Source organism: Parasteatoda tepidariorum, chromosome 1 (genome assembly GCF_043381705.1).
Source record: "Parasteatoda tepidariorum isolate YZ-2023 chromosome 1, CAS_Ptep_4.0, whole genome shotgun sequence".
Classification (NCBI taxonomy): domain Eukaryota; kingdom Metazoa; phylum Arthropoda; class Arachnida; order Araneae; family Theridiidae; genus Parasteatoda; species Parasteatoda tepidariorum.
Window position 1 is genome coordinate 31,068,413 of NC_092204.1, and position 13,822 is coordinate 31,082,234.

Consider the following 13,822-nt stretch of genomic DNA (forward strand, 5'->3'; position numbering starts at 1 on the left):
ATTTTAAGTTAAAATTTTTCAAAATTCGGGACAGTTTTTTTAATTTTAAGTTAAAATTTTTCAAAATTCGGGACAGTTTTTTGAATTCTGTATTGATTTTAGAGAGTTTTAAGATATAGACTGTTTAAAAAAATCAACATTCTGCGATTACCCAACGCATACAGGTTCCTCATTACCCATGTGATCGACGGCAGCCAATCTAAATCGAAAGCGGCCCAAAGGTCGTGGGGAAAAGAGCGACGCAATTTAAGCTATTTAGTGAAAAGAAGGATAGTTTGCAGAGAGTCAGTATAGAATTGTTTCCGTATTTTTGTCCAACCCCTGAAGTTTTTACTCCTTTGTTATGTTGAAGTAAAAAAAGAGTATTATTATTTTTTTAATAATTATTGTAGGAGGTCAGGAAGAGGATTCTTATTAGCTGGATTGATAGTAGTTATGGGTGTTTTGCTATCAGCATGTTCTCATCTATATTACAAACTTCCTCCAACTTATCTTCTTTCCTATTTGCATTTCGAGTAAGTTATTTAGTGTTGAATTTCTGAAATATTTAACTTTGTAGGTTTCTCATCTATATTACAAGTTTCTTCCGACTTATTTTCTTTCGTATTTGCATTTCGAGTAAGAATAAGCATATTCCACCACACCCTTAATTGGGTATTCGGATTTGACAATTAGCCGTCACGAAAGCAACCCGTACAGCCCGAAGGCCAAGCAATTTGCTGACACAAGGCAAGAGCCCGAGTCATGCATAACAAAAGAATATCATAGTCGCGTCCGAAAGCAAGGAAACCAAAAGTACAAAGACTGAACCTTTGCAGCACAAAGGCAGCGAGTTCAAACCCCCACACCCCTGAGGATGATTTTGAGACATATACATACGTCACCATCCTTTTTTACAGGGAGGACGCATTCACGCTGATTTTGACCTGAACTAGAGCACGATCAATCTCCGATCCAGTACCTTCAGAGGTACTGATTTGTTATGGAAACTTCGAAAACTTTGGGAACCCGATAGATTTAGAGTGCTCCTATCACCATTTGTCTTCATGCGACGGATAAATATCTNATATTGGTAAAACATACCATGTTCACATGTGCCCCCTGTTCACATGTGCCCCCCTCTCCCCTATCTCTGAATTTGTAACATGTTTTACGGTCGATGTATTTTTTTCTTTCAATTTTTAAATACTGTTCTTTTTTACAGTGATTGGTTTTTTTATGCTGTCAAAGGATACACACAACCTCATTTTCACATTCCTGTTAGTGCTGTTGGATTAATTGTTGGTTACATCTTGGCGACAAAAAGAGGCCATATACCAAAAGTATTTTCTTGTTTATTTTAAAAATTTTTTCAGTGTATCAAAAAACATTTTGCTTTCATTCTTGACTGTTTTGTGTTTTAGTACGGAAAATTTGTAAGTGAATATAAGAGAAAAAAAATAATATCAAAATTTTTTTAGACCAATTTCTTAAGTGTTCTTGGATCATTATTTAAACTTTAAAAAAACACAAGTATGCAATTTTTTAAGATATTTTTAAAAAATAAATTATAATTTACTCCCTGCTAAAGTATATTAGATATCTTTAAATGTAAAATATTTCTCCTCTATAGCTATTGTAAAATTAAAATATACGCAATAAATTCAATAATACTTATTTCACTTCTTAGTTAAAGGTAAAATTAAAATTACGTTACCTGTATTTTCTTTTGACGCTTCTTCAAGTTTCTATTTCTTAGGGAGAAGACGGACCGGTTTTCTTTCGCTTTTCTTGAAAAAAAAAAGATGTCATTATTAAAATCTAGGAGGCTTCGCCCCCTGCTCGCTGGCGCTCACCAACCCCCGGAACTGCTTTCACAGTTCATTTCGGATTGCTTCGCAATCCNACGGACCGGTTTTCTTTCGCTTTTCTTGAAAAAAAAAAGACGTCATTATTAAAAACTAGGAGGCTTCGCCCCCTGCTCGCTGGCGCTCACCAACCCCCGGAACTGCTTTCACAGTTCATTTCGGATTACTTCGCAATCCAATGCTCGCTTTGCTCGCTCATTGGATACGTTCTTAACGACTAGTTTTTGTATACTTTTTTGAACACTGAAGTTCCAAAAAATTTTCACTCTAGAAAATTTTAAACCTGTACATTTCAATATTAATTTGAAATTGCAAACAGTTCACATATTTTTCTTAATCACACTATTCTAAATTTCAGTTGTTGAGAAAAGTAACTGTTGTAAGTTTTGTTTTAAAGTCTTTCCCACCAGAGGGCTAAAGCCATGTGCTGCAAAACAATATGAAATAGTAGTTTGCCACTGAACGCCGGATGTAAAGCATCGGCTTTGATGAAAATAAATTTGTATTTTTAATTCTCTGAAGGGCGCCACCTTAATAATATGGAATTTGTAAAATAAATGTATATATTTTTGATTGTTGATGAAGCCCATCATTTTGTGTTTTCATCAGTGTTCAGAAGCAGAACAACTATAAGTTTTTTATTTAATCACAAAAAATAAAATGTATAAAAAACAAAGAAAATGAGTATAGTCATAGAAAAAGTTAAAATTATAATGTAGTATTTGTCAGTTAAAATAAAACTTTTTGTTTAAGTCATTGCTAACAATTCAAATTTCTCCGAGGCAATTCTAAAGTATAAATTAAGGTAGTATTGTTAAGTTGAAACACAATATTTTTAGTTTTGATGTCAACAATACAATTCAATTTTTCACAAAAACGATTGTTTCCATTGTTAAGTTCAATGTCAACAATTCAAATTTTTCTGAGGCAACTCTTAACCTCTAAATATTATTTTTTTTATGTACACATTTCTAAATGTCAGTATTCAACCACAAAACAACTTAAAGTCCTCAAATTTAGCATGAAGTTGTAAAATGTAATGAAAGAGGGTCATAGCAATAATGAAAGTAGAAGTAAAGTTAGTACTGTAAAATTAAAACAATATTTTTAATCAATGAGCCAAGTTCTTCAAGAAGCAGTTGTAGAAGTAGGTTGTTTATTTAAAACTTTTTATAGAATTTCTTTAAGAACACAATTGTTAATTTGGGCATTTGGCGATACAACACTTTTAGAATTGAAGGATTTGTTACGTCAAGCGCTCAGGTATCATAATTTTGATCTAGTTGCGCTTCTATGTCATTTTGATTTATGTTGCTAAGTTAACTTTCAAAAAATTCTATGGCTGGCAACAGCATTTTTATTTTTTAAGTTGTTTATTTTTATTTCTTTTAGAATTCGTTATTTTTTTAGCGAAATGTTTTTTAACCTAACAGAATTCTTTGCCGACTGTTTTCTCTATGAATGAAGAAAATAAAGTAAATATTTAACTGTTGTGAAAAGAATCTTATTTAGTTGTACAAAGTACTTCAGCCAAAATTTGGGAGCCACGTAAGAGAATTATATATATTAGATCAGAAACACATCATTAAAAGGCAGAATGCTTTGGTGTTTTCAAAACAAAGCAAACGTTGCCACCGGCGGAAAAGAAATACAGCCAAAACTCGGGAGCCACGAAAGAGAATTATATATAATAGATAAACAAGGTCTGCTATTGAAGGAATCAACTCCTGTCCATTGTTTGAAAACATTTAATATTTAAACAAAATCGTAGCAGACAAGATTAAACGAAAAATTAATATTTTGAAAATGAACAGAGCATTTCAACATCTTCACTCGGAGGAAATTTAAAAGCTCTTTTATATCTGAATATACATTTTCATTTTCTATTTTATTATAGTCTAATACTAAATTTGGCGGTAATATTTTAAGCAACATAGGACACAATACATGTCCGTAATTTTCCGGTTTCAATTTTAATGGTTCTAAACTGCGTATATGTGTCATGCAATTATCATAAAATTTTCTGAAAACGCGAATATCGTTTGAACTTTTTAATGATTGCATATTTAAAATAGCGCTCATATTTGTGTGAATAAGTAAATCTTTTTCAGCAAATCTATCTTTTAATAATTCAATTGCGGAATAATACGAGTTCGATATTGAAAAACCCTCAACCGTATTTAAATCAAACCCACCTAAATCTGCTTTTAAATAGTTAAATTTATCTACTTTATCTAATGATTCATTATTGTGTATCGCTGTTTCGAAACTATTCCAAAAGGTTAGCCATTGGTTGACATCACCATAAAATTTCGCGATACTCAGTTTCGGGAGTTGAATGCTCACCTTTCCTGCTGCTGTTTCATTTATTTCTGTTTTATTTACCGAACGTTGTAAGCTAATATTGTCGCTTACCACACTCTTTACAGACGTTTGCATTTCATTAATTTTCTTTTTTGCTCGAAGTTTAGAAATAACAACCTCATTTTGATACTCTTCGGTTTTTTCAAATTTGATTGATATTCATCATCGTTGAGGAGGGGTTCTAGTTCTTTATCAACAGAACTCAAAGAATCAAATTTATTTGTTAATGTTTCAATTAATTCTTCTACACTAACATCTATATCTTCCGTTTTCTAAAGTTCTGCATCTAATTTAGTCAGTGAATTTGTTACGCTTGTTCTTAATTAACCTCGTTTTCTTTTTAACTGTTTAATTTTCTCATCTGACGACATCTTTTTAAATTTAATAAATCAATTCGGTTAATACACGATCTTTTAAGAAAAACTAATCGTTCTTCTCATCCCGGCGAGGATGCCATGTAAAATTAAAATATACTCAATAAATTCAATAATATTTATTTCACTTCTTAGTTAAAGGTGAAGGTACAATTTCGTTACCTGTATTTTCTTTTGACGCTTCTTCAAGTTTCTGTTTCTCGGGGAGAAGACGAACCGCTTTTCTTTTGCTTCAAAAGATCACTACTCTTGAAAAAAAGATGTCATTATTAAAAATAAAACAAGTTCTGCCATTAAAGGAATTAATTCCAGTCCATTTTTTGAAAACATTTAATATTTAAACAAAAATGTAGCAGACAACATCAAACGAAACATTAATATTTTGAAAATGAACAGAACATTTCAACCTCTTCACTCGGAGGTGCTGCTTTTTTTTTCAAACGAAGTTAAGTCTCAGTTACGGTTAAATTTTAAAGTCAGATAGTTCCTCGGAGTTTCTCGACAGCTATGCTTTAATTTGTTCCACAGTTCTTCGAACTTTCATGCATGCAGAGAATAGTGGAACAAAACTAATAAATAGAGGCATATGATTGCAGCGCGTTAACACTCAATGTTTAACACCACGAATTGAATTTATCAGTGTTTCTTCCTTTAAATACACGTTTGAACAGTACGTTCAATTTTTATGATTTTATTATGACGAAAAGTCAACGCATTTTAAAATTGTATGAAAAATACAGTTAAATGTAGCTTTTTTCAAAATTTTTAAGTCGATATACTAATGGAAAAGTTTTGATTTAAACTAACACTTATATTGCATTACAGAAAAGAGGAGCAAGAATTAAGATTATTAGAGAGATTTTGCATAGGGCTATGATTCCCCCTTCTTCTTCTTGCTTGAGCTTGTCAGATATGTGGCACCTCTGCATTTGTTGCATTTTGTACCATACTCCAAGCCCAATTTTTCCAAGTTCCACTGTCTTGAGTCGCCTACTTTGTTTATATAATCTGACAGTCCCTTAATGGAGTTAAGGTGAAGCTCTTTAGGATATGGATTGCCTAAGGTAGTGAGGCGCGTAAGGGCGAGGGCACCACCCTCGTATAGGATGTGATCTGCTGATTCTACCGCTTCACGACATTTCCGACATATTGCTTCTTGTTCGAAAAGTCCCATTTTATGTAGATGTTTCCTAAAATGATAGTGATGATTCCCCCTAACTTTAATGTTAACACTAGTTGAGCTTCACTGAGCATGCGCAAAAATTTCTTTGCAAATCATCTTGTCCTTCAAGGCGTAAAAACTAAAGCTAAAAAGTTACTGTCAACCTACGGCAAATGCTATGCAAACGTTCTCTATTTTTGTCTCACTTAAATATGTAATTACGTAGGGAGAGTAGATAAGAAAAAAAAATATCGTCTCTAGCACACCAAAGATGGGTGATGCACACGCTCACTTTTCAACAACCTACACTTTTAAAAATCTAATTTGACCAAATAATTTTATAGCCAAAAAGTTTAAATTTAATTTCAGAAAAGGTTGTTTATCATGTTAATTACCGTAATATGATTAAATTCGCAAGTTATATATTCTAAATTTGCATTAATATAGCAGAACCTGCTCTTGTTGAATTAAATAATATTAAATACAAAATGGTCTTGCTTGTTTTTCTTCTGGATACACAAAATGATAACAAAATTAATTGAAAGTAAATTTAAAAAAAAAAACTAAAATCACTTCAAATTTAACACTTTAGTAACGCATTAGTTTCAGCATATAGTGTTAATGCATATAGTTTTATACAATAATATTTTAGGAATTTTGACTCATAATAAAACTGTTCATTATAACTGCTGACTAAATTAAACTTTTTATGAACAGCGGATCAATGCCATAGGATGGTTTTTGTCACTTATGGCATTCCTTAGTATAATTACTTTGAACTATAAGTGGAACCAAGGAATGGAACATGAATCAGGCCTCTTTGTTTCAACTTTATATGGCTGTACTAACAGACTGGCTTGGGGTCTGTGCCTAGCATTTATGACATTATCCTGTAGTTGGGGTCAAGGCGGTAAGTTAATTTCTTGCAGTTTAAGAGAAAAAATTCACTATCTTTTGGATGCGAAAAATCTTCTATGAATTGTAAAAACGATTTATATCTGAGACATTGAAATATTCTTATAAATCTCTTTTTTCACATAACTTTTGCAATATTTTTTATAAGGAGCTATAACATAGAGTCCTGTGACCAGACGGTGTTTCTGTACTTTTATTTTAGCAACGATCTATGTGTAGCATAGATAGTTGCTAAAAAAAAAATAACTGTAATATTCACACAAATAACTATCATTCATTGATCTTTCGCACTCTGTTATCATTTATATGTAGACAACAAAAGCCCCAATCTAAAACTTAAAACTTTCTCATCCTCATAATTGGTAACCACAGTATTTTATGAAGCTTAAAAATATATAAAAATGTTGCTTATAGTGTTAACGATTTAGTGTTTACATTAGTTCAAACATATTAAGGTACTGGGAATTCAATAGGTTAATGCCTGGTCTCGAATGAAATAATGATGCGTAAAATGATCTTAAAAAACGATGCAATAGTTGAGATTTATTTGCATTAAGTTAATATTAATTCTACGGAAAATTCTGTCTGTGAAAAAACTCATCAAATGATACAAGGATGCAAAAGTTGACTTTGTGAAATAAAAAGGTAGAACGTTTATCCTTAAATGTATATGCTACTGTGAGTGACTGAAATCAAGAAAATGTCGACTTTCACTGGTGAATGTCAACAATCACTTAGGTGAATGTCCGAAATATTTGTTACATCCGAATTGGTATTAATTTATTCAATAATATTGTTATAATTATTCGATATTTTAATATCTGCCGAGGATAACAGGAGAAACATCAGCGTTCGGAATACCGGTTAAATGCTCACTGGGCAGTGGCACTTGGCCTTAAAAAGACTTGATATAGGGCAAATGTATACCGGGCAGTGGCACTTAACTAGACCTAGAATATATTTACCAAAGCGGCAATGCCATTGTCAACATTCACCGGTGGGAGTCAACAACCTCAAATTTCGGTCATTCACAGTAACATATATATTAGGTGAACCGCTTAGTTTTGTGGGTTAATTTCGAAACAAGTTTAAATGTGCACGCACCATGCTCTTTTGCGCCATATATGCTGATTTTTTTTAAAAAAAATAGAATATTAGCATTTGTAGGGGAAGTTTGGGTTTATTTGTACTATTACCAATTCACATAAATAATGAAAGGCCAGAAATTAATTAACTCTAAATATTTATTGAAAAGGACAAAACACATAAAATAAAACAAGAATAAAAAAAATACAAGAATTTGGAAGAGGGGGTTTTGGGCTCGAATTAAACGTCCGTACTTTACGGCGGTTCCTGGCAGACTGTCTTAGTTCACCGCCAGAGGCGCTGTAGTGGGGGAAAAAGGAAAGCTTGTCACACTCCCCCTCTGGTTCCGATTAAACGTCTCGTTGAGGGACCAGCACTTTTTGGTCTTTTGTTTCTTCTGAGGGCCATCAAGGTTTTTGGATCAGGATCAAGAGTCTTTGGTCTGCCTCGTTTACGTAAAGGTGCCACCGGCCCTGCATTTTCATCAGAACAGTTTTTCAATGCAGATACATGATACTGTCCTAACGGTTCATTTGGCTTATCAACGTGGGCCACTTCATACGATGTTGGGGACCTTTGGGTGAGGATGATGTACTGTCCATCTCTCTTTGGCATGAACTTGGCCGACTTTGATTTTGCAGCATTGCTCTTAGGATGCAAAGTAACCCCTACTTTATCACCAGGTGTGTACTGTGGTGGGTTTTGACGCTTTTGATCTGCGTAGGTTTCTCTCTGATCTTGCTTGGATTCAACTCTATCTCGGATGTCATTAGAGATATTGACTAATTTTTTTAGGTAGGGAGTGATCTCGGGCACGAAATTATCGTTGTTGACGATGGCACGAAAATCACTCGTAACGTCATCTATGGTTCTCATTTCTCGTCCAAACATGAGAAACGATGCTGTTTCGCCAGTTGTTTCACACTTTGCACTGTTCATGGCGAATCTAATCATAGGAAGTTTTTCAGCCCAGGAAGTGTGATCTTGTCGCACAAGGATTGCAAGACGTGGCTTCAGGTCACGATTTTTCCGCTCTACAGGGTTTGCCTGTGGGTGATATACTGGTGTGAGGTTCTGATCTATTTTCAAAAAGAAACACAATTGCTGCATGACAACAGAGACGAACTGAGTTCCGTTATCACTTATTATTCCTCGAGGAATCCCATAGCGAAGAAAGATCTCTTCTACAAGAACAGTAGCGCATTCTTTAGCAGTGGCTGTAGGAGAGAAAATAATTCTACCCACTTAGTTAAACAATCTTCCACTATAAAAACCCAGGATTTACCCTCTTTAGTTGTGGGTAAAGGTTCAAAGAGATCTTTTGCTAAGGTTTTAAATCGTTGGCTGTATATTGGTGTCTGTAGAAGTCCACAAGGTTTTTGATTACTGGCTTTGTATTTGGCGCATTCAACACATTTCTTAACATAGTCAGCTATGAAGGATCTCATACCAGTCCAATAGTATCGTTGATTTATTCTATTTAATGTTCCCTCTACTCCGTAGTGTCCAGCACTTGGAGCGTCATGGTGTAATTTTAAAATTTGCGCTCTNTGTCTGCAGAAGTCCACAAGGTTTTTGATTACTGGCTTTGTATCTGGCGCATTCAACACAGCTCTTAACATAGTCAGCTATGAAGGATCTCATACCAGTCCAATAGTATCGTTGATTTATTCTTTTTAATGTTCCCTCTACTCCGTAGTGTCCAGCACTTAGAGCGTCATGGTGTAATTTTAAAATCTGCGCTCTTTCATGTAAGGGTACTACCAACTGTGCTTCTTCAGTATCTGAAGCAGGAGAATATCGGAATAATACGCCTTGGTTCATTATATATCCTCTTTGTGTCCAATTGGAATAGTCTACTCCTTTTTCTGGATCTTCAAAACATGTAATTATTTTCTTAAGTTCTTCATCTTTCATTTGCTCCTCTCTTATTTCTTTGGGTGTTTTCTTAGGGAAGTCTACGGAAATTGTGGAAGCTTCGCAGAATACTTCATCAGTTTGACATATGGGTCTTGAAAGCATGTCTGCCACATAGTTCGATTTCCCGGGGAGGTATTCTATCTTAAGATTGAACTCTTACAGCTGCAGGGCCCATCTCGCGAGTCTTCCAGATGGAGATTTTAAACTCATGAGCCATCTGAGAAGTTGATGATCGGACGAAACGATGACCTCGGTGCCTTCCACGTATCCTCGGAATTTCTGAAATGCCCAAATGACAGCAAGGGCCTCACGCTCTGTTGTCGAGTAATTCCTTTCGGCAGAACTCAGCAATCAGCTTGCGTATTCTACAGGATGTTCTTGAGTTTCGTGTTTTTGCAAAAGGACAGCACCCAAAGCGTAGTTACTAGCGTCTGTCCGTATGAGGAATGGTTTAGTTTCATCCGCTTGCTTTAGAATCGGAGGAGAAATCAAGAATTTTTTCAGTTCTTCAAATGCTTTTTGCTGCTCAACACCCCATTCCCAAGAGGCATTTTTCTTTGTCAAATTGGTAAGTGGTCTGGCAATTTCGGAAAAACCAGGAATAAATTTTCGATACCATGAACACGTTTGTATAAACGACTGAACTTGTTTCACGCTTCTTGGAGAAGGCATGGAGGTAATGGCATTTACTTTATCTGGGTCTGTTTCAATTCCCTCAGATGTTATCCAAAGTCCTAGATACTTTACTTTAGAACATGCAAATTTGCATTTCTTTCTATTTGCACTAAGTCGAAATTTGTCAAGACGGTCAAAGACATCTTTCAGATCTTGGAAAGGTAGGAGACAACACAAACAGATCATCTGGGTAAACCAGCAGTTTTACTGAAGGAAGTCCGTTACGGAAACAATCCATCAGGCGTTGGAACGTTGCTACAGCGTTTCGTAAACCAAAAGACATTCTTTTGAATCGGAAAGTGCCCTAAGAACAGATTAATGCTGTTTTATCTCTGTAAGCTGGGTTAACTTCTACCTGATGATAGCTAGCTGTTAAGTCAATGGTTGACATATATTTACATGTTTTTGCATCATACCATAAATCATCCATTCTGGGTAACGGATATGTATCGGGTAAAGTTTTCTCATTTAGTTTTCGATAGTCCACGCAGAGTCTATAACCGTTCGGTTTTGGANTGGTTGACATATATTTACATGTTTTTGTATCATGCCATAAATCATCCATTCTGGGTAACGGATATGTATCGGGTAAAGTTTTCTCATTTAGTTTTCGATAGTCCACGCAGAGTCTTTAACCGTTCGGTTTTGAAACTAAAACCACGGGTGCGGCATAAGGCGAATCGCACTCTTCAATTATACCCTTCTCAAGCAAATCATCAATTTGTCTCTTCAACTCTTCTTTCTTAGAAGGAGGTAATCTGTACGGGGGAACAGACACAGGAGGATGATCACCAGTATTGATGTAATGTTTTGCATATGGAGTAGCAACTCCCCCTGGTTCGAAGATTCTTTCATACTGTTTCAACAGGGGGTTAAGTTTGTTTTTTTCTTCACTTGACAGTTGTTGACCTTCTTCCTCTCTCAGTTGACAAGTATTGGATTCAGCATATGGCATATTCTTGATATCACACAAATTGGCTTCCTCAGCAAAATAAAATTTTCGTCGGGGAAGATCGTTAATGAACCATCTGCGACTTTTCAGATCAAGGACGATACCAGCGTCTTGAAGAAAATCTGTACCAAGGAGAGTACGATTATCTTTTGCATGGGGTAATGCAATTAAGTTTGTTTTAAAGACTCTTCCTTCAAGTTCTATATCTACCGAAGTAGTGAAGGCTTCCACTTGTCGTTTTTCTCCATCAGCAAGTGTCATAGTGAGTTGGGTCTCTTGAAAGTCTGCACCTTCTTGTTTGAGAATTTGATACAACCGTTCTCCAGCAATACAATGGCTTGCTCCACTGTAAGCACATGCAGTACCTAAGAGTCCATTTACTGTTATACTCAAAATAGCTAATTGTGATGATTCGTCTACACATGACTGGAAAAGGACGTTCCCAACACTGGGAGAAGAGTTTGTGCTAGGTGGATTGCATTTAGGACAGCGAGATTTGATAATGCCAGGTTCATCACATCCATAGCACCTTCTACCAGTTCTGTTCTCTTCAAATCTGTCGTTGTTTACTTTATGATGTTGATCATCATACATAAAATCATTTCTTCGCGGAATTCTTCATAATTAGAAAAATCCTGCTTGTTATGACTTTGAACTCCAGTATCTCGCCTATTTTCTTGTCTGAAAGGATACATGTAATATTTCTGGTCATATTGTACCCTGGGACTATGCGAATACTTATTTTGGTTACAAAGTCTTTGCGATTTTGTTTGTTTCAAATTATGCTTCTTTTCTGTATTTTGTTTTCTGCAAATCTTTTTTGCTCATACGAAGATTTTCATACACATCCATTTTCTCAATTAAATCTTCAGGCGTTTTCCATTCACACCAGACATCTAAGAAGTGCTCTTTAGCTTCTGGAGAAATTCTTTTCTTCATTTGATCGACGATCATCAAGTTTTTTAATTCATCAAAAGTTTTAATGTCTAATTCCATTAACCAATTTTCGAAAAAAGTTTGGAGTTCAAAATGAAAATCTTTCCAAGTTTTCTTAGGTGTTTTTCCGTGAGTGGCATACAACTGTCGAAACTTTTCTGCACTTAGCTTAAATCTTTTCAGAAGCATTTCTTTGATGTAGTCAAAATCTTGAGCTTTATCTTCTGCTTCTCTTGCGATGAGTTGCGCAATATCGTTTGGCAGGACACCAAGTAAATAAGCTACCTAATTCTCTTTGTCTACTTTTAAAAATTTCAATTGGAGTTGAAATAAGTTGAGATATAAAACCATATCGTCCTCTTTCGGATTGAATTCAGGTAGTAATTTCTTCAATTGTAAGTTGACAGGACAACTACTAGTTAAACCAGATGATGGTTGTATGAATTTTTGGTCTTCAATTTACAAACGTGCTTTTTCCAGCTCAAAATTCTGTTCTTGTTCCTTTTCTTTCAATATTCGATTTTGTTCTTCTTCTTTTTCTCTATTTAAGTTTTTCCTTCTTTCTTTTTCGACTCTGTCATCAATAATATTTTGTAGCACATTGAGGCAAAATTCTTTATCGTATGCTTCATTTTCTGTGATTAGTTTCTTAATTTGAACGACTTTAGCATCGGGAGGAACCTTGAGAACCATTTCTTCAGCTAATACACATAAATCGATTTTTTTCCCTTTCCTAAAAATGTCATTGTAGCAGATTGGGAAAAGCACCACTTAATAGATATTAGTTAATACGTATCGCAGGCTTGTTAACCCCAATAGTCTTAAAATGTCACTGATAATGAAATGTGACTTATTATTTAATATAAAATGTTTCTAATAATAGTTACCCTATCACACATTATTACTTGAGATAATTTGAACCAGTTAATATAATCTATTCAAACAACCAATGGAAAATAAAAATATACGATGTATTAATTATAGAGCAAGTAGTGGTAATGTAAATTATAACTATCAGTANAATAGTTATCCTATCACACAATATTACTTGAGATAATTCGAACCAGTTAATATAATAATTTATTCAAACAACCAATGGAAAATGAAAATATACCATGTATTAATTATAAAGCAAGTAGTAGTGGTAATGTAAATTAAAGCTATCAGTACATCAACAAAATTCCCATATAAAACACCAATATTGTAAATAAATCAATATTTTGAACAATAAACACTATACTGTATAAACACTATACAGACATTTTACTTTTATTTTTCTGGATAAAATTTTATTTAACCAAGATAAAGATTCTGTTTTCTTTTTTTAAAAAAAAAAGAAAACACAACTCTTTATTTATCAAAATTATCCACCTTTGTAACTAAAGTGTATTCAATATAGAAACATATATATAAAACACATAGCAAAAAAAAATCTTCCCCTTTTTCAAAAAAAAAGTAGTAACAAATAGAAATTATGATAATAAAACTATACTATAAGTTAGATGAATGAATTAAAAAGAAGTAACATATTCTTAAATTTCTTTTCCTCTTTCTCAGTTTAATTTTTTTTTAAATAACAAGTTTTATTATA

General features: G+C 34.1%; 1 protein-coding gene across 1 annotated transcript in view; it reads left to right on the forward strand.

Moving 5' to 3' along the window:
- Window positions 1-6,657, forward strand: part of LOC107437648 (nose resistant to fluoxetine protein 6) — a gene marked incomplete at its 3' end in the record, with an annotated part of 49,810 nt that extends 43,153 nt beyond the window's left edge. The window contains 3 exon segments of the mRNA XM_043055464.2: window positions 393-515; window positions 1,205-1,322; window positions 6,465-6,657. Of these exon segments, the coding sequence (XP_042911398.2) occupies window positions 393-515; window positions 1,205-1,322; window positions 6,465-6,657 (434 nt within the window).
- Window positions 6,658-13,822: the final 7,165 nt, after the last annotated feature.